Source organism: Bubalus kerabau, chromosome 1, assembly GCF_029407905.1.
Source record: "Bubalus kerabau isolate K-KA32 ecotype Philippines breed swamp buffalo chromosome 1, PCC_UOA_SB_1v2, whole genome shotgun sequence".
Classification (NCBI taxonomy): Eukaryota; Metazoa; Chordata; class Mammalia; order Artiodactyla; family Bovidae; genus Bubalus; species Bubalus kerabau.
In genome coordinates, this window is record NC_073624.1 from 95717807 (window position 1) to 95743295 (window position 25489).

At 50.8% G+C, this 25489-nt stretch overlaps 1 protein-coding gene across 2 annotated transcripts; it reads left to right on the forward strand.

Moving 5' to 3' along the window:
* Positions 1 to 1978: 1978 nt before the first annotated feature.
* Positions 1979 to 24396, forward strand: ESPL1 (extra spindle pole bodies like 1, separase). Of its 2 annotated transcripts, none has more exons than XM_055584096.1 (31): positions 1979 to 2536; positions 2929 to 3021; positions 3200 to 4243; positions 4524 to 4628; positions 4788 to 4908; positions 7247 to 7383; positions 8419 to 8612; positions 8894 to 9133; positions 9343 to 9487; positions 9810 to 9948; positions 10144 to 10283; positions 11522 to 11656; positions 12812 to 12931; positions 13430 to 13601; positions 13970 to 14098; positions 14229 to 14385; positions 15000 to 15109; positions 16149 to 17146; positions 17612 to 17939; positions 18136 to 18297; positions 18679 to 18892; positions 18994 to 19184; positions 19770 to 19897; positions 20022 to 20144; positions 22113 to 22268; positions 22379 to 22549; positions 22675 to 22779; positions 22951 to 23066; positions 23343 to 23426; positions 23595 to 23759; positions 24031 to 24396. In XM_055584096.1, the coding sequence occupies exons 1-31, from the start codon at positions 2522 to 2524 to the stop codon at positions 24230 to 24232; spliced, it is 6339 nt and encodes a 2112-aa protein (XP_055440071.1). In that variant the 5' UTR covers positions 1979 to 2521; the 3' UTR covers positions 24233 to 24396. The 2 variants fall into 2 exon arrangements, with proteins under 2 accessions (XP_055440071.1, XP_055440081.1); XM_055584106.1 differs by having other exon boundaries at positions 1980 to 2496.
* The last annotated feature ends 1093 nt before the right edge of the window (positions 24397 to 25489 follow it).

Sequence of the window (25489 nt, forward strand, 5' to 3'; positions counted from 1 at the left end):
ACACTTGAGGGGGAAAAAAAAAACAATACTTGAGGGGATGGCACTGAGGAACCTATCTGCAGGGCAGACGCAGAGAACAGACTTGCCGACAGAGTGGGGTAAGGAGAGGGAGGGGCGAATTGAAAGTTAACATTAAAACATACATTACCATGTGAAATAGATAACCAGTGGGAACTTGCTATCTGAGACAGGGAGCTCAAACCAGGTGCTCTGTGATAACCTACAGGGGTGGGATGGGGTGGGAGGTGGGAGGGAGGTTCAAGAGGGAAGGGATACTGATTTATATTGATGTATGGCAGAAATTGACATTGTAAAGCAATTATCCTCCAATTAAAAATAAATTTATTAAAAACAAAAACAATTGAGGGACTTCCCTGGTGGCCCAGTGGTTAAGAATCCACCTTGCAATGCAGGGGACTCAAGTTCAATCATTGGTCTTGGTTGGGGAACTAAGATTCCACATGCTGAGGAGCAACTAAGCCCAAGCAATGAAAGGTCCCCTGTTCTGCAACTAAGACTCAGTTCAGTCACCCAGTTGTGTCCAACTCTTCGTGACCCCAGGGACTGCAGCACACCAGGCTTCCCTGTCTATCACCAGCTCCTGGAGCTTATTCAAACTCATGTCCATCAAGTTGGTGATGCCATCCAACCATCTCATTTTACTGCTGCTGCTGCTGCTGCTAAGTCGCTTCAGTCGTGTCCGACTCTGTGTGACCCCACAGACGGCAGCCCATTAGGCTCCCCTGTCCCTGGGATTCTCCAGGCAAGAACACTGGAGTGGGTTGCCATTTCCTTCTCCAATGCATGAAAGTGAAAAGTGAAAGTGAAGTCGCTCAGTCATGTCCGGCTCTTAGCAACTCCATGGACTGCAGCCTAACAGGCTCCTCCATCCATGGGATTTTCCAGGCAAGAGTACTGGAGTGGGGTGCCATTGCCTTCTCCGTCTCATCTTACTGGATGCAGTCAAATAAATAATAAAATATTTTAAAATAAATAAATAACTGAAATCCACAAGAAGACTGTAACAATCATTCATATATCTATGACATCTTTATATATCAATATATATATAAAACATGCTTTTAATGGCTGCTAAGCCTTGTTGGGCCTTTGGAAAGCATTTCAAGGCTTTTCTGTTTGAGGCTGGCAAAACCCCTGAGAGAGAGTGAGGCTTGATGTTACTACCCTATTTCACAGATTAATAATAAATTGAGCTGGGACTAGAACCTGGCTCCTCTGTCCAGGCTCAACTTGAAAGCTCCTTCCACCATCCCATTACTGTCTCTTTATAAACATCAGGGATTCTGTCGAGTGTTTGAATTATGTGACTCAAATTGACAATAGTCCTTCTTGTTAAAAGTAGAAGATGCATAAGAAAGGATGTTTTCTTCCCTTGAAGAGGGAAAAAATTCTAGAACATTGTCAGGGCACTGCCTGTTAAGGTGTAAGCAAGAGGAAATAAATATTGAGAGAACTGATGTATCATTAATCATTTATGGACTTCTCCTCTCTGCTGGTTCCCTCATTCTATGAGAGATAGGTAACTTCTGCAACACACATTGAACCCCTGCAGTAATATTACCATTTCAACGCTGAGATTCTCGAGTCATTCTTTTGTTGGTTTGTTTGTTTTAAATAGCCTTCCCGGCTAGACTCTCAACTCTTAAAAGCGGTTGACAGTGATGAAGAAAACCAGTAACAGAGAAGGATGAGTTATCCAATAGAGTAAACTGAACACAGAGTTCTGAACTGAATTATTTAGAGGAGGAAGGGAAGAGAAGCAGTCAAGTGAATGCACATGTTTGGGGACGTAGTTTGTACTCACCGAACACAAGCCATTAAAAACTGTGAAATATTCCACTGAATGAATTTTCGTAGTTCTTCACTCACAGCCCCTACCCTACCCATCTACCCTCCACCCCCATCAAGAAAATTCTGTCTTTCTCAAACAATCCCACTGATGGAGGGAGCAAGGCTGGAAGGCAGAGAGAGCTGGAACTCGCTACAGTACTTGCGTCAGTGCCCCTCAGAAAACTACAGTTTTAAAGAATTCCTTGAAAGGCTACGCCCTTTTTTTGCTAGTAACCCAAATCGATAGTTTCCAAGTAAGTTCTTCCTGTTGTCTAGTCTACTTCTCTTCTCTGGAAATTTAAACTCTTTCCGAGCTCTGACGATAAAGGGGAGGTGACAAAGGCAGGGGGCTGGCCTTCACGACTGCAGATAAGCCGCAGGAAACTGAGGAGGTCAGCCCCAACTGGAAAAGGTGGGGAAATCCGCGCCCCCAAGAGGTCGTAACGTCCAGAGCAGCGGGATCCCGGCCGTAGGCATCACGTGAGGACGCAGAGCGGCGGGTAAACTACAACTCCCAGAAAGCCTCGCGACCCGCCGGCGTTACGCAACTCTCGCTGATTGGTCGCTGGGGATATTTGAAAGGAGGGGCTGGCGCGGAAAAGGAAGGTTACATTTTGGATCCTTGCGGAATACTCAGTCTGGTGGGTAAGTCCTGGCCCTGGAAAGAAGAATGATCTCTAGGACGGTAAGGCCTGGAGGTACTCGTGAACGGTGTATGCGCCGAGGTGAATGGAGCCCCAGCGCTGACTTGAGGGGTAGGCCAGGCGGCTCCACTAAAAAAGTCGGGAGTCCTCGGAGCATCCTGGTAGGCTCCGGAGAGCTCGATGGAGGCCTCTGTTGTGGGGCGTTGGTTGGTAGGATGGGTCGTGAGGCCGGGGATAGGCTGGGAGGAAGGCATAGCAGAAGCGTCGGTTTATAATGGGAGCCCGGCGTCCTGGCATGGGCTTTTTTTCCGATAGGATTTCTGATGGCTTTCTTTGCCCTCTATCTTCCGCACCTTCAAGCCCTTCTCCCGCCCTTCATTTAGCTCCTTTACAGATCTTCTCTGCCTTCCCTAATCCGTCTCCTTTCCCCCAGCCCTCCGGCACCATGAGGAGCTTCAGAGGAGTCAACTTTGGGACCCTGCTAAGCAGTCCAAAGGAGACTGAAGAGCTGCTGCCTGACTTGAAGGTGGGCGCGCTGTTCGACTGTGGACACACCTGGCTTACCAAGCTGAGCTGTTTTGTTTTTTAACTTATTTGAAGAGACAGATGAGTAGGAGATCCTCTCGTGGGCAGTCCTGTTTCTATTTCCTTTCCACATCTCTTTCTTCTTCATTAGCCTCATTCATATCTTCCTCTCCTCCTAGGAGTTCCTGACCAAGCTTCCCAGCTGCTGGTCTGATTCCGAGAGGAGACAAACTTGTGATGCCATTCTGAGGGCTTGCAACCAGCAGCTGACTGTCAAGCTGGCTTGCCCTAGGCACCTGGGAAGCCTGCTGGAGCTGGCGGAGCTGGCTTGCGATGGCTACTTGATGTCTACACCCCAGCGCCCACCCCTCTACCTGGAACGAATTCTCTTCATCTTTCTACGGAATGTTGCTGCACAGGGAGACCCAGAAGCCACTCTCCGACTCGCTCAGCCCCTCCATGCCTGCTTGGTGCAATGTCCTCGCCAAGCTGCTCCTCAGGACTACGAGGCTGTGGCTCGGGGCAGCTTTTCTCTGCTTTGGAAGGGGGCAGAAGGCCTGATGGAGCGGCGAGCTGCATTCTCAGCTCGGTTAAAGGCCTTGAGCTTTCTAGTACTCTTGGAGGATGAAAGTATCCCTTGTGAGATTCCCCACTTTGCTTCTCCAACAGCCTGTCGAGTGGTAGCTGCCCATCAGCTATTTGAAGCCAGTGGGCATGGTCTAAATGAAGCAGATGCTGATTTCCTAGATGACCTGCTCTCCAGGCATGTGATCACAGCTTTGGTGGGTGAAGGAGCCTCTCCTGGTCCTCTTTCCCCTCAGAGGGCCCTCTGTCTCTTGGAGCTCACCCTGGAACACTGTCGTCGCCTCTGCTGGAACCACCACCACACCAGGGCCACAAGTACAGTGGAGAAGGCCCATGATTACCTAAGGAACACCAGTCTGGCCCCCAGCCTCCAGCTGTGCCAGCTGGCAGTTGAACAGTTGCTGGCTGGGGAAGGAGGACCCCAGGCAGTGGCCAAGCTTCTGATCAAGGCAACAGCTGTCCTGAAGAACAGCTTGGAGGCACCATCACCCCCACTGCGGGCATTGTGTGACAGCTGCCAGTTCTTTCTCTCAGTCCTGGAGCGAGGCACCAAGAGGTGCTATGGCCTTGATGCCATTCTGAGCCTCTTTGCTTTTCTTGGCAGCTACTGTTCCCTCATCCAGCAGCTGCAGGATGGTGTGAGTTCAGGACCCAGAGGTCGGGTGGGAATATGGTTCTGTGGCCTCTCTATTGGGCTAGGGTCTTTGGTAAGATCTGAAGACCCTGGATTCTGCCTTGGTAAGCTGCTCTCTGGACTGTGCCCGGCCAGCCAGCAAGCAGCCTAGTATATGCTGGCGGGGGTCCATTCTGATGTCCTTCTTCCTTCTCCCCAGGCAATGTCAGTTCTCCAGGGCTCTGGGCTAGGCTTCAGCTTGGAGCTCCCTGCCCCTCCAACCAGCCTTTCCCTTCCTTCCTCAGGTCTGTGGGGACTCCTCCAAGCAGCTGCAGGCTTTGGTTCAGATACACTTTCAGGGACTTCACCTCTACACTGCGGTGGTTTATGACTTTGCCCAAGGCTGTCAGGTACCATCTGGAATCAAAAAACCTGGACAGGTCCTAGGATCTGGGGTTGCTTGACTGTCCTTGGTAGAGCTTTGAAGTTGCTTTGGGCGTGGAGTTGGGTGGACATCATCTTGGACCTCTTATGTCTCCTGTCTCTTCTCACCTTTCTTGTCCCTTCAGGAAGCTAATTTGGCTGACCTGGCCCGGCTAGTGGACAGTTGCAGATCTACTGTTATCTGGATGCTGGAGGCCTTACAGGGCCTGTCTGGCCGAGAGCTGACTGACTACCTGGGGATGACTGGTTAGTACCATGGGTGTCAGATGCAAAGTTCTTGGGAGAGTCATCACTTGTTAGGCAGGCAAATAGCACTTGCTGGATAGTTCTGACCTCTTTGGGAATCCCTGTGGCTTTTGGAGGCAGTGAAAAGATATTTATAAGTACCCATTACTCTGTATTTAATATCAGTAGAGAAGTGATGAGACTAATTTACCAGAGCAGATATAATTTTTTCTCATTGACGTTGAAATCTGACTTGGCATGTGTTTCATGAATATGTGAAAGTGAAAGTTAGTCACACAGTCATATCTGACTCTTTGCCATTCCATGGACTGCAGCCTGTCTTGCTCCTCTGTCCATGGAATTCTCCAGGCAAGAATACTGGAGTGGGTTGCCATTTCCTTCTCCAGGGGATCTTCCCGACCTGGGGATTAAACCCAGGTTTCCTGCAATGCAGGCAGATTCTTTACCCACCGAGCCACTAGGAAAGCCCATGTAGAATGGTCATAACTTAAATTTTTTAAAACCAGGCAAAACATTCACATCATTCAAAATTCAAATTGCACAAAAGGGCAGACAGTGAAAAGTCCCTTTGCTCCTCGTAATCCTAGTAACCCAATTCCACTTTGCAGATGGAGCTAATAATGGTCAATTTCTTATGCATCCTGCTAGAAATACACTATGTATATATACTATATGTGTATATACTATGTAATATGTATATATTAGCCAACAGGCATATATACTTACCCACTTTTTTTTTTTCTCCCCACCCCTTTTAATTGAAATAAACATAGGGAAAAATACTAAAGTCATAAGCAAACAGTCTGATGAACTTCTGCAAAGGAAGCATACTTTGTAATTAGCATCTAGGTCAACTCAAAGAGTATGACTTAAACCCCCAGAAGACCCCTTTGTTCCTCCTTCTGGTCCACGCACTCCAATAGTAACCACTATCCTAACAGCATCGGTTAGTTTTGCCTGTTTTTTGTATTTCATAATAAATTTCCCCCTTAGTTTACAAAAAGCATGGCCCTTTAGTTTAAATTATATAAACCTAAAGAGTTCAGTCACTAGAAGGTTTTGGAAATTTTTCATATTTTCAGGTTGAATTTAGCCACAGAAGCAAAAAAATATAAGGAGTCACAAAAATTAACAGTATGAAAATTCTTCCCACAGAATATTGAAGACCTACTTTATTTTCTTCCAGCCATCTATGTCGATAGCCAGGAAGCTGCCTAAACTAAAATTTAGGAAGAGTGTATTAATTCATTCAGTGAATATTTATTGAGTACCTACTATGTGCTGCTAAGCACTGTTTCGAGTTCTTAGGTATGTCAGTAAACAAAACAAAGAGCTCTGCTGTCATGGAGCCACATTCTGGTTGGGGGAGAAAGATCATAAACAGTAGGATAACTGAAGTACAACTTGTTAGAAAATGATCAGAAATATGGAGAGAAAGGAAAAGTGGAAAAGGAGAAGAAAGGGAATTAGGAGCTCAGGGTAGATGAGGGGGCAAGTTACCATTTAAATAGGTGGTCAGGGTTGGCCTCATGAAGAGGGTGACATGAGAACAACTTGGAGTATGGGAGGGAGTTGGCCAGGTAGGCACCTGGGAAAGTACATCCCTGGCAGTGGAAGCAGCCAGTGCCAGGGCCCTATGGCAGGATAGAGGTGGTGTGTGTTCAAGGACTAGCAGGGAGGATAGTGAGGCTTCAGTGGACTGAGGGAAGTTAGGGACAGGCCAGAGTGTTTCCCCCAAAATGCTGACATTTGGAGCGAGGTGAAGACAGATCAGTGTGTGAGGACGGATAGGCCCTGTATGGGAATGAGGACTTGGCTCGTAAAACAAGGGCAGAGGTTGGACTTCCCCGCTCGTCCAGTGGTAAAGAATTCGCCTCACAATGCTGGTGATCTGGGTTCAATCCCTGGTCAGAGAACTAGGATCCCAGAGCAACTAGATCTGTGCACCACAGATCAACGAGATGTGTGCACCGCAACTAGCGGGCCCTCACACCACAACTAGAGAGTCTGAACTGCAACTAAAGATCCCACATGGTGCAGTGAAGTTCCCACAGCTGGCATCTAAAACCTGACACAGCCAAATAAACCAATATTTCTTTTAAAAAAAGGTACAGAGGGGCTGGGTGATGTGAGGTTGCCTTCCGGAATGGAGGGCTCAGGCTGACTTGAAACCCGGAAGGGGAGAATGGCCCCGTTCTCACTCCCTAGCAATGAGCGTTGCTGTCTAATCTGGGGGCTGCTGAGCTGACCACACAGGTTGAGCATCTCTCCACTGCCCCTCCAATAGCAGAGGGCATGGAGCCATTCCTGCGGTCCTCTGTCCTCTTTTCCCGTGCAGTCTCTTACACCAGTAACCTGGCCTACAGCTTCTACAGTCACAAGCTCTATGCCGAAGCCTGTGCCATCTCCGAGCCCCTCTGTCAGCACCTGGGCTCAGTGAAGCCAGGCACCTATCCTGAGGTGCCACCTGAGAAGGTACGCGGGTAGGAGGGAGGTGATGTTGAGAGGGAGGAGGGGACTCGAGTGGCATGCAAGGGCCTGGCCAGGACCTTGGAGTAGAGAGTCAGGAGCTGCGTGTTGGCACCAGTACCTGGGGCGGTGTTTCCCAGACCTCACCTGTACTGTTATTTACTTTTTTGATTGACTCACTTTTTATATTTAGCCTGATCCCCAGCCAGTGCTTTTCATCCTGGCTAGATGTTAGAATCGGGTGAACTGAAAAAAAAATTCTGAAGCCTGTCCCAAGCTAATTGCCTCAGACTCTCTGGCGCTGGAGCCCAGGCATCTGGATTTTTTAAGGAGTTCCTTTGGCCAACCAGAGTGAGAACCACTATCATAAAGCAAGAATATACCCATGAAATGATGGGCTGGCTGGATTAACAGGCGAGATGGGTCACAGAGGGCCTTGGGTTTCATCTGATGAGCCTCTCAAGGACTGATGTGGAGGCCTTGGGTTTCTCAAGGCCACAACCCAAGATGTGGCGCCTTGGGTTTCTCAAGGCCACAACCCAAGATGTGGCATCTTGGGTTTCTCAGCATCGCTGTAGTGAATGATTGGAGGGCAGGAACAACACTGGGCACCCAGGTGGCTCCAGCAGATCAGGCAGAAAAGGGCAAGCGTCTGAACTGAGGCCGCTTCCTGGGGGATGGACAGAAGTGGGTGGGCGCAAGAAGTCAAGGACTAACTGGAGAGTGACTGGCTGTGTGAGAAGGGGAAGGAGGAGGCCAGGATAGTCTTGCTTTCCAATTCAGGAGAAGGTGGCGATTTGCGGAGAGGAGGGGGAGGGTCAGGAGGAGGAGCAGGTTTTCAGGGGTGTGGGCTATGGATATGTGGGTGGGATGGGTTGAAGCGTCAAATTGAGAGCACCCAGGATATTTAGTTCTTAGGTGTCTCCTGCCGCGGGGCGAGTCTGGGGGCAGGAGGACCGTGGGCATGCACGCACATACTCTCCCATGGTACGTACTCCTTGCACCCCTCTTCAGTCTGGTCTGTTTTCTTCCTCTGGTCAGTTGCACAGGTGCTTCCGGCTACACATAGAGAGTTTAAAGAAACTGGGTAAACAGGCCCAGGGCTGCAAGATGGTGACTTTGTGGCTGGCAGCCCTGCAGCCCTGTGGCCCCAAATACATGACTGAGCCAGTCACCTTCTGGGTTCGGGTCAAGACGGATGCTGCCAGAGCCGGAGACAAGGAGCTACAGCTGAAGTGAGTTGGTGGGGAAGGGGATGACCCAGTCTCCTGGCCACGACTGCTTTTGGCACTCAAGGTCACGTTAATTCTCGTGACTGAGAAAGGCACTGTTCCCTCCGTTCACTGTGATTGATTGAGTGCCAAGTATGAGCAGGCACAGGGCTGGGTTCTGGGAGGGACAGCAGTGACAGGCAGTGTTCTTGCTTTCACCCCTGGAAACTGAGCTCAGCAAACCAAGGTGGGGACTCCTTGGCGTGGGGCCAAGTCTCCCGAGTGCTGAACCTGCCCTCTCTCAGGACGCTGCGAGACAGCCTGAGTGGCTGGGACCCGGAGAGCCTGGCCCGCTTGCTCAGGGAGGAGCTGCAGGCCTACAAGGCAGTGCGGGCCAACACAGGGCAGGAACGGTTCAATGTCATCTGTGACCTGCTGGAGCTGAGCCCCGAGGAGACGCCAGCCGGGGCCTGGGCCCGAGCCACCCACCTGGTGGAACTGGCTCAGGTGCTCTGCTATCACAACTTTGCCCAGCAGACTGACTGGTGAGGAGGAAGGGCAGGGGAGGCCACTCCTGGGTCCTCTTGCCCTTTTCCGAGTCTGTTTCCCTCTCCACGTCCCTGAGCGCCCCTTGTAGTTTGTGGTCATGGGGACTCTTGAAGGGTGAGGCCAACATGCTGCAGAAGGCCCTTCCCGGGACACCGCGGCCAGATCTCATGGTTAAGCCGGGCTTAAGTGCATCTTCTCCTGACAGCACTGCCCTCGATGCCATCCGGGAAGCTCTGCAGCTTCTGGAATCTGTGAAGCCCGAGGCCCAGGACAAAGATCGGCTTTTGGATGATAAAGCCCAGGCCCTGCTGTGGCTCTACATCTGTACCCTGGAGGCCAAAATGCAGGAGGTGAGCGCGGTTGCTCTGCGCTGAGCAGGACTGGGTTCAGGGATTATTTTCCCTAGACCCCAGCAAGCTAGCTGTTGTTCAGTCACTAAGTCATATCCGACTCTTTGTGACCCAATGGACTGTAGCACACCAGGCTCCTCTGTCCATGAGATTTCCCGGGCAAGAATACTGGGAATTGCCAATTCCTTCTCAGGGGGATGTTACCAACCCAGGGATTAACCCCCCTCTCCTGAATCACAGGTGGATTCTTTACCACTGAGCTACCTGGGAAGCCCAGTAAGCTAGTACCAACCCTGCTTTTCACCCTGATCGCCCCATCCAGGGTATTGAGCGGGATCGGAGAGCCCAGGCCCCTTGTAACCTGGAGGAGTTTGAAGTCAATGACCTGAATTATGAAGATAAACTCCAGGAAGATCGCTTCCTATACAGTAACATTGCCTTCAACCTGGCTGCGGACGCTGGTGAGGGCTGTGAACTTAGCGAGGTCGGATGCGGCCTCCTCGATGGCCTCCTAACAGGATGGGTCCCCAGCTGTGGGAGAGGCTCCCCATGAGTGGGAGGTGGGCACAAGGCAGAGGCTATTATGGGAAAGATGACACATTTCCCCAGACAGCCCACAGTGAGAGAATGACTGGTCCCTTTCTTCTGATTTATAGCACAGTCCAAATGCCTGGACCAAGCCCTGGCCCTGTGGAAGGAGGTGCTTACTAAGGGGCAGGTCCCCGCTGTACGGTGTCTCCAGCAAACAGCAGCCTCCCTGCAGATCCTAGCGGCCCTCTATCAGCTGGTGGCAAAGGTAACAGGACAGTGTGTTGACACAGACCAGAGACTCAGCTCCTCACCTTCTTTGGCCTGTGTCCCAGCTGGGAACTCATGTCACCCAGTGTACACTCTGTCACCAGCTTCCCCAAGTCTAAACCCAAGGCCTTAGGCAAGTTGCTTAAGCTTCCAAGCCCTCATTTCCTTATTTCTAAAAGGAGAGTAACAGGACTTCCCTGGTGGTCCAGTGGCTGATTCCACTCTTCCATTGCAGGGGAATGTGGGTTGGATCTCTGGTCATGGAATTAATTAACATCCTACATGTAACACGGTGCAGCCAAAAAAATAAAATAAAAATAAGATAAAATGAGGGTAATAATAATATTAACTCAGCCTTGTTAGCATTCAATAACATAATGCATGGAAGGTGGTGTGTATAAATGGAATACTCAAATGATAGCCATAATTATTAGTAATTATCAGATAATTTTTTTTAATATTTATTTTTATTTGGCTGCCCAAGTCTTTAGCTGCAGCATGTGAGCTCTTAGCTGTGGCACGTGGATATAGTTCCCTGGCCAGGGATCGAACATGGGCTCCCTGCATTGGGAGCACAGAATCTTAGCCACTGGACCATCGGGGAAGTCCTAATTATCAGAGAATTTGAGATGTGTATACTCAGGAAAAAATACACAAACACCTGTAGACACAATTTTACATTTTTACATGCAGTGCTGGGAGGTGCCAAGGACCTCCTGAAGTTCTTCTCTGGACCCCACATTAGGAACCTATGAAAAAATGAAAAGGATCTTTGTACTATGGGTGTTAGGCCACTTTCCTAGCAGGAGGAGCCTGGGGAGGCTGCCTGAGCCCTAGATTTGAATCTTACCTCTATCACATACCTGTTATGTGGGCTTAGACAAGCAGCTTAATCCTACCTAAGTTTCAGTTTCCTCATCTGTAAAATTAGGATTAGAATTGTTATGAAGATAAAGTGAGCTAGTATAGTGGCTGGCACATAGTAAGTGCTCAGTAAATCCTGGCTATTGATGATGGCTGGCATGCAGGCTTTAGAATAGAAGGGAGGGGGCAGGATGGCTTGCACACTCCCCGGCTGCCCTCCTCTCCGGCTCCTTAGGGATGGCCAATGGTTACTCTGTCTGGGTGGCCGCATTCCAGCCAGGCCCTCAGATTAGACCACAGGGCTGGAGAGGAGGGGGTGGAAATGAAGGCTTGAGTACAAGCTGGGTAAACGCGTTGCTCCCGGCCTACCAGCCCCTGCAGGCTCTGGAGGTCCTCCTGCTCGTCCAGATCGTCTCACAGAGACTGAAGGACCATGCGAAGGCAGCTGGCTCTTCCTGCCAAGTCACCCAGCTCCTCCTGACCCTCGGCTGTCCCAGCTACGCCCAGGTACAAGTGCCAGCCACCCCAGCTTGCGGACCTGGCTTCGGGGACTGGCTTCTCTTCTCTGAGAAGATGGGACACTAAAGGGGCAGCTTCTCTGCCTTCTGCACATTTGGCTGAAGGATCGTAAAGGGTGGTTGGGAGGCGGCTGTGGGAAGAGGAGGCATCTCCCTCCACCTCCCAGTTGTTCACTGTTACATAGCCCAGTAAGACAGAAGGGCAGAAGGCCGTTTACTAATCCTGTATTTCCCAATGGTTTCTGGTGCCCTAGCTTGTTCACTGAGGGCTGTTACAATGTGTCCTAACCAGTCTCCTGGCCTCCAGTTCCTTCCTTTTCCACTCCATGTTCTAGCATGATGGTTTCAGGCACAGATCTGATCTTATTACCTCTTTCCTGCTTAAAGGATTTTGTGGACTTTTCCATTACCTGAGGGATATGGTCCAGATCCTTTATTCTGAATCGCACGCCTTCTGCACACTGGTTCATCTTTTTCTGGCCGCTCCCTACCATGAACCCCATCTGTACCACTATATTTCTTGTATGGGCCTTGCTGCCTTTGCCTGTGTTAATCCCTCCACCCTAAATACACCCTCACCCCCATTTTTTTTTTTTTTAAATTGGGGTATAGTTGCTTTTCTACCATTTTTTTCTTTGTTCAGCAAACACATACTTTGTTTTCAAGGCCTAGCTAAATGGTCTCCTCCTTCGTAAAGCATTTTAAATGTCCTCTTCCTCACACTTTTCCTGTGTCCCCACAGCACTGACGGCATTGTATCATGATGAGATAGGTATGCCCTGCCCCTCCCCCAGCCCCGCCTCACTGCACTGCAAGCTGTTGGGTAGAAGGGCCTGCTTACTGCTTATCCAGCTTTCTCTTTCTAGCTTAGTGGTTAACTGAAAGCTACTAAATAAGCACTTTAGTAAGAGAATAATTCCTACGTATGTTTGTGTTAGTTGCTCAGTTGTGTCCAACTCTTTGCAACCCCAGAGACTGTAGCTCACCAGGCTTCTCTGTCCATGGATTATAACATTTGAGATAATTTAATATTTAACTGGATGTATTCAACATTTTGCTTGCGAATACTTTAATCCACTTTAATTGGAACAGTCTGGCTGCCTGGTCACCAGCATGCTCACAGAAACCCTGATTGCCTCCTCAGGTGCACCTGGAAGAAGCAGAGTCGAGTCTGAAGCTTCTGGATCGCACCACAGACACATACCTGCTCCTCTCCCTGACCTGTGACCTCCTGCGAAGTCGACTCTGCTGTGCTCGCCAGAAGGTGTTTCTCACTTTCTTGATCTCCGAAGGTCCTGGGGTTTGGAAGGATTTTAGGATTCTCCAGATATCTGTCTGGCTCCTGAGGTTTCTCTGGAGCTGGGGAGAACGTTCCTGGCCCTGAGAAGCAGAGCTACCTCCTCACCTCACCTTCTCCCAAGGATCATTCACCAGTACTTCTCTAGGAGCCATTCCACCGTTTTCATCCTTTTCTAGCTCTCTCGGGGACAAGGGGCAAAGTCTGTCCGGTGGCTAGAAATTGGGATGACGCTGAGACCCTCAACTGGGATCCAGTTGAGGGATCTAAAAGGCTGGGATTTCTCACACACGAGCTGTGTGACTGGGTATCTTGTGCCCTTTGTGACTCTAGTTTTCTGTCCAGCTTTTAACATCTGAAAAGCAGGGGCTTGGGCCACGTGATCTCTAGGGGTATCCCAAGCTCTGAATTGCTGATCCGACCTCACTCACTGCTCTCCTCTGCAACCCTACCCTCTATCCCCAGGTGGCTGAGGGTGCTGCTCTGCTGCTGTCTGTGCTTCAGGACCCTGCCCTCCAGAGGGCATCCAAGGCCTGGTACTTGCTGCGCGTCCAGGCCCTGCAGCTGGTGGCGGCCTACCTGAGCCTCTCGCCAGATAGCCTGCTGGCCCCGCTGTGGGAGCAACTGTGTGCCCAAGGTGAGAGAGGCGGGCAGCTGGGTCTCCTTGCTGGGTGTGTGTGGTTTGTCCGCTGTCCCGTCTGCTGTCCAGCTGCATAGACAAGCCTGCCTAGAAGCTGCCCAGAGTGGGCTTGGGATAGCAAATGAGTTTTAGTTCACTTGCTGACTCTAATCGATTGCTCAGTGACTACCCTGACTGACAAGGATTCTGAGACTGGTCTTAGGGGGAAGGAGTTCTGTGACTGATTATCTCTGTCTGCCTTAAGCACGGATGGAGAGGGTGAGAGCCTGCTTTGCATTTGCTATCTTAGTATTTGAAGGTGATGGAAGCTCTGGCCACATCATCTCCCTTCTTGTCCCTCCCACCTTCCCCCCACACTTGCCCAGGCTGGCAGACACCTGAGATAGCACTCATCGACTCCCATAAGCTTCTCCGAAGCATCATCCTCCTGCTCATGGGCAGCGATGTGCTCTCAATTCAGAAAACAGCTATGGAGACGCCATTTCTGGACTACGGTAAGCCCGAGGAGGAGAGCCAGTGTGGGAATGAGCAGACTAGTTGGTAGGGCTGGTGGTTTTGTCTCCAGAGGATTCAGGCTGTGGATCCTGGTTCCACTTGATGATGGTCTCGTCTCCTTTGCTGCAGGTGAAAATCTGGTACAAAAATGGCAGGTTCTTTCTGAGGTGCTGAGCTGCTCGGAGAAGCTGGTCTCCCGCCTGGGCCGCCTTGGTAGTGTGAGCGAAGCCAAAGCCTTTTGCTTGGAGGCCCTGAAACTTACGACAAAGCTGCAGATACCACGCCAGTGAGTACAGGGCCCAAGAGCCTGGTGATTCCCAAACCTCAGTGCCTACGACCTTGACCGTGGGTTCCCAAACTGGTCCACAGATTAACATGTTATGTTTGGAGGGGTTGATGGAAGAATGCATTCCATGGCAAATAAGTGGGAAATGCTGAGTTAACCAAGATTAGATGTTTTTATTTCCTATTGTGATTGTTGTTGAGTTGCTAAGTTGTGTCTGGCTCTTTTGCAACCCCGTGGACTGTAGCCCCCAGGGTCCTCTGTCCATGGGGTTTCCTATAGAACTTATCATATCCTCCAGTATGCTAATACACATTGTAAATCTCCAGAAGGGAGGGCCAGTGTACAGTGATTCCCTAAATCTCTTTGCCTGAAGCGGATCTTTTCAGTGAAGAATTTGATTTGGGAAATCCTGTCCTTAGGCACCAGGATGGGCCGGTTTGAGAGATGAGCACAGAGGGTTTCCCCAGGGAGTGCCTAAAGGCAGCTTTAGGAAGTAAAGGCTTTCTGGAGGCTGGAAAAGACTATGATGGCTCTGCCCGGGAAAGGGCAGAAAGAGACCCCCCAGGGAAACAAGGAATTCCACTGATGGGTCTGGCATCACCTCTCCCAACCAGATGTGCCCTCTTCCTGGTGCTGAAGGGGGAGCTGGAGCTGGCACGCAATGACATGGACCTCTGTCAGTCGGACCTGCATCAAGTTATGTTCTTGCTCGAGTCTTGCACAGGTGAGCAGCCAGGCCCGCATGCCCGTGGGTGGTGGTGAGGGTGACGCACACACCGTAACACAGCTTTATATGTCAAGGTTTGGTTCCCTTCTAAATCATGGACTGACTTCTGGTCCAGGGCAAAGCTCCCTTCACTTGTCAGACCACTGGTGTCCTCCTTCAGATGGCCTGTCCAGGACTAACCCTACCTGCTTCTTAGTTTGCAGCGCTAAGATATTTTAATTTAAATAAAATTGACTATTCAGTACCTTGGGTACTCACCACACTTCAGGTGTTCGACAGCCACGTGTGGTTACTATGTTGGGCAGCACGAGTGTAGCACCCTCAGAAGGGATTAGGGCTAATAATAAAGTATGGTACTTACGGTGCTTTTCTTTCTTATCAGCTACTTTTACCTGTAGTATTTCACTGGACCCATAGAAAACCCTGGGAAGTCAAATGGGAATGTCAAGTTTTTCCATTTATAAATTCAGAAAAGTTGAGAAATTCAGTGTTTTGGGCTAGGATCATGGGGCTAGTCAGGGGCAGGAGCCAGGATTAAGACTTGGGCTTCTGGGTGCTGGCCTGCCAGCCTGAACCATGCAGCCTTCTGAGCTGCAGAGATGGGGACTCTGTGGGTTGTGCTGATCCATTGTTAGAACGGAAAAAACTTAGGATTTCATCAAAAACCATTAAGCTATGGGACTTCCCTGGTGGTCCAGTGGCTAAGACTCCACTCTCCCAATGCAAGGAGCCCAGATTCCATCCCTGGTCAGGGGAACTAGAGCCTGCCTGCCACAGCTAAGAGTTTACATGCCACAACTAAGATGCCACATGCCGCAAATAAGATCCCCCCATGACTAAGACCTGGCACAGATGAACAAATAAGTAAATATTTTAAAAAACAGTAAGCTATGCCAATATCTAGTGTGCTAGTACAGTAATATATATGAGCCATTAGTAAGTATTAAAATAATGCAGATGAGGGCATCAGCCGCTGGGTAGACACACTGGCGTCATTTCTCCTAGTTTCGTAATGCTTGTTCCACTCTCTGCCCAGAGTTTCTCGGACTAGCACAGCACCCGGACTCTGTGAAGAAGGTCCACCTGCAGAAGAGGAAGCAGCAGGCTCGGGTGCCCCATCCTCCAGAGCTCCCGGAGGAAGAGCTCATTCTAAAAGGCCCTGCCCTGGAGCTGGTGGCCACCATGGCCAAGGAACCTGGCCCTGTAGCACCTTCTGCTAACTCCTCCCCGATCCTGAAAACCAAGCCCCAGCCCAGCCCCAGCTTCCTGACCCACTTGCCCACCTGTGACTGCTCGCTCTGTGCCAGCCCTGTCCTCTCGGTGGTCTGTCTGCGCTGGGCGTTGGTCACGGCGGGGCTGAAACTGGCCATGGGCCATGAGGCCCAGGGGCTGGATCTGCTGCAGGTGGTGCTGAAGGGTTGCCCTGCAGCCGGTGGTCGCCTCGCCCAAGCTCTGCAGGCTTCCCTGAATCACACAGCGCCCCCCTCCCCTGTCCCAAGCTTCTTTGATGAGATCTTGGCTCAGGCATATACACAGCTGGCACTGGAGGGGCTGATCCAGCCATCAAACAAGAGCTTGGGAAAGGTCCTGGAGTCAGGGTTAAAGTTTGTGGTGGCGCGGATACCCCACCTGGAGCCCTGGCGAGCCAGCCTGCTCTTGGTCCGGGCCCTTGCAAAGCTGACCGGCCTCAGCTGCTGCACTGCCCAACTTTTTGCAAGCTCCTGGGGCTGGCAGCCGCCATCAATAAAGAACCCCACAGGCTCAGAACCCTCTAAGCCTCGGAACCAAAAACAGTCAGGACAGTCCAGACAAGGACGCCAGCAAGTGGGCTCTGCTACCCTGTCCCTCTCACATACCTCTCTGAAAGGTCTGGAAGGTGGAGGACCACCCTGTACACCTAAGCCCCCAGGCCGGGTCAGGCAGGCCAGCCCTGGGGTACCCTTCACTGTATTTGAGGAAGTCTTCCTTACAAAGACCAAGCCTGAGGTTCCCAAGGCCCCCAGGGTACAACGGAGGATCCAGACACGCCTCAAGGTGAGGTGGGACTATAGCTAGGTGGGACTATAGCTAGGTGGTACTGGTGTTGGGTGAGGGTGGTCCTGGAGAAGAGTTCTGCAGGGCAGGTGTTTCTACAGAATAGCTTCCCAGGGCCGGATGGGAACTGTCTGTAGCTCTCCTGTTACGTATCACAGGACCCCTCATATCTTCCATAACGAGACCTAGTTCAAGACCTCATTTGTTTCAGACAGAAGGGACTTTTCTTAGTTCTAGTCTGTTCCTTTCCCTTTTCATCCTTCCTCTGGATCTTCTGGTCCTTCTCCCTCTGCCTCCTTCCACATCGGAGTTACTGCCCCTGATTGAGTATGGCCGATTATGCAGGTTAATTCTTACATCTTTTTCAAGGGCCTCGGTGATGGCGCCTCCACAGCGCCACCTCCTGGCAGACCATGTCTTGTCACTGAAGGCCCCCTGGCCCTTTTCCTTTTCCCACCATTCTAGGTGAACTTCAGTGACGACAGTGACTTGGAAGACCTTGTCTCAGTTGAAGCACAGCTTGCAGAGGGGTCCAAGAGACAGGGCACTGCTTCCCGGGGCCGGGGCCGGGCCAGGAAGGGCTCGAGTGTGAAGACTAACTCAGTGGCCACGTCAGGCAGTGCCCCTGGCCTCAGTGGCAGAAGCCGGAGGGTCAAGAAGGTGGCATCAGGACATTGTGAGGAGCCAGGCCCTGAGATGATGAGGACCATCCCTGAGGAGGAACTGACTGACAACCAGATGGAAATGAGCTTTGAGATCCTCAGGGGCTCTGATGGGGAAGACTCAGCCTCAGGTGTGAGGGCAAGGGTGGAAGGCAGAAGTCCATTTTTTTCGAGGTTGCCCTGGGGTCAAAACACAAGAAATAACTGGAGCCAAAGATGGAACAGAAAGAAAGTGCTTTTGCTGGCTCTGGGACAGGACCCTAGAAGGGAGAGCAAGGGGATGGCAGGAAGAGGGAATTCTATAGAAAAGTTGTGTCATCTGCCTAGGTGGGAAGACACCAGCTCCAGGGCCTGATTCAGCCGTAGGAGAATGTGAGGTGTTGAGACGGGATGCCAGCAAAGAGGAGCTGCCCGGCCCCGGCCCAGACAAGGAGAGAGACATGGATCTGGGTCCCCGGCGCAGACTCCCCTCGGCCCCTGTAGCCATCGGTAAGTATGTTGACCACCGAGATCTGATCACTTGACCCCAGTACCTTTCCATTCTGTCCTTGGTTCTGGTTTTGGATCCCCATCTGGATCCAGTAGCCTTGAACGTGGGTCTGAATCCCAGCACACTCTCTACTAGCTGAATGCTAGTCACTCTGCCTCTCTGAGCTTCAATTTACTTAACTGTCAAATGGAATTGGTCAAATGGAATTGGGGCAGGGTGGAGAGAGTGGCTGCGTGTAAATTGCACAGCACCGTGCTTGGCATACTGCCCTTCAGAAGTGGTAGCTGCTGTTTTCCACGTGGGAGGGGAGATGGGCACTGGTTCTTGGAAAGATTTTGTCAGGAAGTCAGGGATTCATCTATGTCTTGTCCTTCCTTTAGATCTGTCTACCCTGGATTCCATCTGTGACTCACTAAGTGGTGCTTTCCGTGGCATCAGTCACTGCCCTCCTAGTGGGCTCTATGCCCACCTCTGCCGCCTCCTGGCCTTGTGCCTGGGCCACCGGGATCCCTATGCCACTGCCTGCCTTGTCACCGAGTCTGTCTCCATCACCTGTCGCCACCAGCTGCTTACCCACCTCCACAGGCAGCTCAGGTGAGTGCCCCCCATCCCTCAGGCTTGTGCTGGGACAGACTAGAGGGGAGGCTCCAGACTTTGAAGGAGGGAGACCTCACCTCCACTCGTGTCGCCTACAGCAAGGCCCAGAAGCGCCGAGGGTCGACGGACATAGCAGACCAGTTGCAGGGGCTGCACCTCCAGGAGAAGCCTGGAGACATCCCTCTGGCACGAATCCAGCGCCTCTTTGCCTTCAGGCCTTTGGGATCTGGCCACTTCCCCCAGCCTGAGAAGGACAGCTTCCGGGAGCATCTTGCTCTGATTCCCAGTGGTATGGTGGCAGGCATCGTTGGCTCTGCTGTTCTTTGATGCATCTTCTTAGGAAAGAGTTGGGTGAAGGATCTTCAGGCATTCGTTAGTTCACACACAGATGTATGATCCTTATAGTAGAAGGGCATGTCATACTTTGCCACTGATTAGTCATTTTGTTACTCTCACCAAATAGATATAACCTTAAATCTAGAAGTCTTTTTTTTTTTTTTTTTTTTTATCTCAAGCTTGAGTTACCTGCAAATTCAATGTCTTTCTTTAGAGCTAAGTTCAGGTGTCTGGAGTTTTCCTATGCTAACATGAAACATGTTCACTGATGATTTGAGTGCCTCACTGTGAGTGGGAAGTGGGGAAGGGAGCAGGTCAGAGGAGGCAATTTTGTTAGTTTCTGTAGGGACACAAAGAAACACAAAACATGGTCTATTTACATGGACTTGTTAGAGCAAGGGAGAGCACTTTGAACTCCAGTGATCAGGGAAGACTTCTAGGAGTTGTCTTGAGTGACAGACAGGGACTGAGTGCAGAAGATGGTGAAAGGAATTCCATGTAACAGCTGAAATAACTCGGGACATGTCCTGTGTGCCAGGGGTGACCGTGTGTGTGTTGGCCCTGGCCACCCTCCAGCCTGGAACTGTGGGCAACACCCTCCTGCTGACCCGGCTGGAAAAAGACAAACCCCCGATCACTGTACAGATCCCCACTTCCCAGAGCAAGGTAGGTTTCCTGGGGTCAGGGAGCAGAGTTGGGCTGGGGCAGGCTTCTGGTCTACCTGTGGCTGGGGGATGGAGAGATGTTGGTCACATGGACAAGCAGAACTTAGACAACCCCATCTCCAAAGCTTTCTGTGAGTTCGGCCTTGAAAGAGTTTGACGCCATCCAGAAGGAACAGAAAGAGAACAGCAGCTGTACGGACAAGCGAGAATGGTGGACGGGCCGGCTACAGCTGGATCGCAGGATGGAGGTGTGTGTTCCCAGTGTGGGATGGGGTTGGGCCTGCCCTAGAATATCTCCTCTCTCGGGGTCCGTCCCAGGTCTGTGCTGAACTACCTCAAGTCTTTTCTGGAGGTGTTGCTGTTTTTCAGTTGTGTCAGACTCTTTGCCACCCCATGGACTATGGCATGCCAGGCTCTTCTGTCCTCTACTGTCTCCTGGCGTTTGCTCAAATTCACGTTCATTGAGTCAGTGATGCTATCTAACCATCTCATCCTGTGCCACCTGCTTCTCCTTCTGTCTTCAGTCTTTTCCAGCATCAGGGTCTTTTCCAGTGAATTGGCTCTTCACATCAGGTGGCCAAAGTATTGGAGCTTCAACTTCAGTATCAGTCCTTTCAATGAATATTCAGGGTTGATTTCCTTTAGGATTGACTGGTTTGATCTCCTTGCAGTCCAAAGGACTCTCAAGAGTCTTCTCCAGAACCACAATTCGAAAGCATCAATTCTTCTCACTCAGCCTTCTTTATGGTCCAACTCTCACATCCATATATGACTACTGGAAAAAGCCTAGCATTGACTGTATGCACCTTTGTCAGCAAAGTGATAGCGCTGCTTTTTAATACGCAGTCTAGGTTTGTCATAGCTTTCCTTCCAAGGAGCAAGCGTCTTTTAATTTCATAACTGCGGTCACCATCTGCAGTGATTTTGGAGCCCAAGAAGAGAATCTGTCACTGGTTCCACTTTTTCCCCTTCTGTTTGCCATGAAACAATGAGACCGGATGCTATGATCTTAATTTTTTTCATGCTGAGTTTGAGGCCAGCTTTTTTACTTTCTTCTTTCACCCTCAATCAAGAGGTCCTTTAGTTCCTCTTCCATTTCTGCCATTAGAGTGGTATCATCTGCATTTCTCAGGTTGTTCATATTTCTCCCAGCAATCTTGATCCCAGCTTGTGATTCATCCAGCCTGGCATTTCGCATGATGTACTCTGCATATAAGTTAAATAAGCAGGGTGACAGTAACAGCCTTGTCGTACTCCTTTCCCAATTTTGAATCAGTCCATTGTTCCTTGTCCAGTTCTAACTGTTGTTTCTGGAAGTGTAGGCCTAAATAAAAATTGTGTTACTTGGGAAGCACTTTAAACAAGAGCACAAGGGGACTTCCCTGGCTGTCTAGCAGTTAAAGTTCCATACGTCCCCTGCAAGGGGTACCGGTTCAATCCCTGGTCTGGGAACTAAGATCCCACATACATGTGGTGCGGCAGGAAAAAAAAAAAAAACCACAATAAAAACCAAATAAACCAGAGCCCAAGACTTGAAGGGGTTATGGCAATGAAATGTTTAAAGATAAGTACAAAATAAGAACTTAAGGCCAAATACCAGCCTCCCAGGGCTTCCCAGGTAGCTCAGCTGATAAAGAATCTGCCTGCAATGCAGGAGACTCCAGTTCTATTCCCAGGTCAGGAAGACCCCCTGGAGAAGGGACAGGTTACCCACTGCACTATTCTTGGGCTTCCCTGGTGGTGGCTAAGACGGTAAAGAATCCACCTGCAATGCAGGAGACCTGGATTCGATCCCTGGTTTGGGAAGATTCCCCAGAGGAGGACATGGCAACCCACTCCAGTATTCTTGCCTGGAGAATCCCCATGGACAGAGGAGCCTGGCAAGCTGCAGTCCATGGGGTCTCAAGGAGTTGGACACATCTGAGCAACTAAGCACAGCAGCATATCAGACTCCCAGCCATAATTTTCATTTCCTGACTTAGCTTTTGGCCACCTGTTTGTATTTATCCAAATGTAGTGATTTATTACAAATCTTATCAATACTCTCTTAGAGTCTCAGCAAATGAAAAATGTTTCTCTCTTGCCTTTTATGTTGGTCGTAAGATAAATAAGACACATCCACTCATTGGAAGACACATTTCCTTGCCTCCAAGATGGTGCCTGTGGGGAAAGAAACTTGGCTTCTTCTCTCACTGATGGTTCTGTTGTGCATTCAGGTTCTCGCCACTTCCCTAGAGAAGTACGTGCTGGGCTGCTGGCGGGGGCTGTTGCTGCCATCCAGTGAGGACCCCGGCCTTGTCCAGGAGGCCTCCCATCTACAAGACTCACTACAGGAATGTGGCTGGAAATATCCCGACCCCACTCTGCTGAGAGTGAGTTGAGAAATCAGGGAAGAGGATGAAGCGCGCCTTACCTCTTTCCCACCTGCCACTGCGGGTGGAAAGGGGAGCTCTTGTACTCACTGACCACTGGTCCCCTGCAGATCATGCTCAGCGGTGCCAGTACCCTCACCCCGCAGGACGTGCAGGCCCTGGCTTATGGGCTGTGCCCAGGCCGACCAGCCCGAGCCCAAGAGCTCCTGGGTGAGGCAGTAGGGCGTCTCCAAGGTCAGACAGCAACAAGCAGTAGGCATCTCGTGTTAGTGCTGGACAAGGTAAAAAGCCAGGGGCCACATGGGTAGCATCTGGTGGGCAGTGGGCACCTCCTCTCAACCATACCCCTTCTGCCTCCTGCATACCCCTGCCTCAGGATGGTAACGTCTGCGTGCTTTTTGCCCAGGACCTACAGAAGCTGCCGTGGGAGAGCATACCCAGCCTCCGGGCCCTGCCTGTCACTCGGCTGCCCTCCTTCCGATTCCTACTCAGCTACTCTATCATCAAAGAGGTGTGGGGTTCAGGGAATGGAAGGTGGGGGTGATGGGTAATTGAACAAGAAAAGGCAGAGAGACGTGGCAAGAGAGGAAGGCGGTCTTAAGAATGGAAGGGGACTTGGGTTGGTTGGAGCTTGGGTGCTCCGACCAAACTGGGATGCTGATCACTGGTGTCTCTCCATCAGTCGGGGGCCTCATCAGTGCTGAGCCAAGGAGTGGATCCTGAAAGTACCTTCTACGTCCTGAACCCTCACAATAACCTGTCAAGCACAGAGGAGCAATTCCGAGCCCATTTTAGCAGGTCAGGGGGAGAAGAGTAAGAAGAGTGGTAGGGAAGGGTAGACGCAACACAGGGGTAAATGTCCTTTTCTCTGGAATCAAATGTTGCAGCCCACCTCCTTCCTAGTGTCCCTTCTGCCCTTTTTGCCACATGACCCATCTTACTCTGGCTGCACCACACAGCATGTGGGATCTGAGCTCCCTGACAAAGGATCAATGCCCCGCCCCCTGCACTGGGAGTGCAGTCTTAACCACTGCACCTCCAGCTAAGTCCCTTCTCACTGCTTTTTCCCTGCAGTGAAGCTGGCTGGAAAGGGGTGGTTGGGGAGGTGCCGAGCCCGGAACAGGTGCAAACGGCCCTGACGGAGCGTGACTTGTACATGTGAGTGCTCAGGGCAGGGAGGTGGGGAGAGGGACAGTCCCAGAGGGTGGGTATCATCATGGTCTGCTCTGGGGCTTTGGAGCCCCTGGCTGACTCTGGACAACTCTGGAAGCAGCGCGGAGGCCTGGCCCTGCGAGGTCAGTTTCATCTCACCTCCTTCTGCCTCAGCTATGCAGGGCATGGCGCCGGCGCCCGCTTCCTGGACGGGCAGGCTGTCCTGCGGCTGAACTGCCGGGCAGTGGCCCTGCTGTTCGGCTGCAGCAGCGCAGCCCTGGCTGTGCATGGAAACCTGGAGGGGGCTGGCATTGTGCTCAAGTATATCATGGCTGGCTGGTAAGTCTCGAGGGGCAGTCTATGCAAGGTCCCGACCCCAAGTGCTTTCCCAGGTCTGAACCCTAAATCCTTGCTCTTTTGTGCCCTATTTTCCTCCCATCCTAGTTCCCTGGCATGCTTGGGCCTTTACCCCTTTGTCATCATCTATCCTCCTCCTGGAACAATGGGCCAAGGGGCTTTCTCATTGGTTTAATCCCTCTCAACTCATTCACCACCACGAATCAGAAGTTTTTGAGCCCTTACTTTGTATTTCTTCCTTCTCTTTTCCCAGCCCCCTGTTCCTAGGTAACCTCTGGGACGTGACTGACCGTGACATTGACCGCTACACAGAGGCTCTGTTGCAGGGCTGGCTTAAAGCAGGTTCAGGAGCCCCACTTCTGTACTATGTCAGCCAGGCCCGCCAGGCTCCCCGACTCAAATACCTTATTGGGGCTGCACCTGTAGCCTATGGCTTGCCTGTCTCCCTGCGGTGACCCCTTGGAGCTCTCCTGTTGCCGGTAGAAGCTATGTGACTATTCTACCTCCAAACTTAGGTTTGGCCCTGAAGATAAATATTTTAAGTGATTTTCCCCAGTGTTTTACATGAAAGATTTCCTTTTGATTTAATTTTAATATAATAAAGATATATTACTTAAAATCCTGTTTTGTGTAGTTTCTCTGAGAACATTTGAAGATAAGACTGTTGCCCACTTCCCACTATGTGGTACTATAGATAAGAATAACTTGCAACAGTCCAACTCTGAGAGCATTGGGAAGAAAGGCAAACCACAGGAAAAAGATGGACCTGGCTTGGCCTCAGCAGACAAAGCTAAAGGAGAGCAGGGCAGCAAAATGATCTACGTGGGGACAAAGCCCCGAGGAAACAGATATAGATCTATTGAGAATGTCTTGGCCAGGTACACTCATAGCTATCTTGACTTCCTGCCTCTGGTGTCCTCGGAATGACATGAGCTTTACTGCCTCGGTTTCCCTGCCCCCTCCAAAGTGGATATTGTCCTTCCCCCACATTCAGCTATTACACTTGTCAGTACCATGCACTTGAGCAGCAGGTTCTGGAGAGTTTTTGTAGCTCAGATGGTAAAGAATCTGCCTGCAATGCAGGAGACCTGGATTCAATCCCTGGGTCTGTAAGATTCCCCCAGAGAAGGAAATGGCAACCCACTCCAGTATTCTTGCCCGGAGGAGTCTAGCGGGCTACAGTCCATGGGATCGCAAAGAGTTGGACTTGACTGAACAACACACACACACACACACTCTCACATACACATTGGGAAGTTTTGCAACTTACGTATGGTTTTCCTCTCCCCAACTAGATTGTTAAGCTCAGAACTATATATCTTACACTCATGTATCCTTCACTTCTAGCACATGGTAAAACACTGTGTTAATTAATAAAGCTACTGCTGTACTCCGGGTGATAACGTGCCTCCTTCCTGTTCTCTCAACCGCCAGACTCTGCTTCATCTGCGCGAAACATCCCTTTCATAACGCTACTGTCCCCCCTGTCCCTTGCTCCTTGAACTTCCCAGGCTTCTTCCTTGCCTGTTGTCACCAGGCTTATACCACCGGCTGTGGTTATAGTGTATCTGTGCGTCTGTGCTGGGTCTTCGTTGCTGCGCGGGTTTTCTCTAGTGGCAGGGAGTGGGGGCTTATTTCGGTGGCTTCTCTGTTGCCGAGCAGAGGCTGTAGGCGCCCAAGCTTCAGTAGCTGCCCCTTGCGGGGGCGGTGCT

Excerpts from the sequence above, each read along its gene's own strand:
- ESPL1 (XM_055584096.1), top strand. Across the intron at positions 14,386-14,999 it reads AAGCTGCAGATACCACGCCA|ATGTGCCCTCTTCCTGGTGC; the intron begins GTGAGTACAGGG and ends TCTCCCAACCAG. Across the intron at positions 15,110-16,148 it reads CTTGCTCGAGTCTTGCACAG|AGTTTCTCGGACTAGCACAG; the intron begins GTGAGCAGCCAG and ends CTCTCTGCCCAG.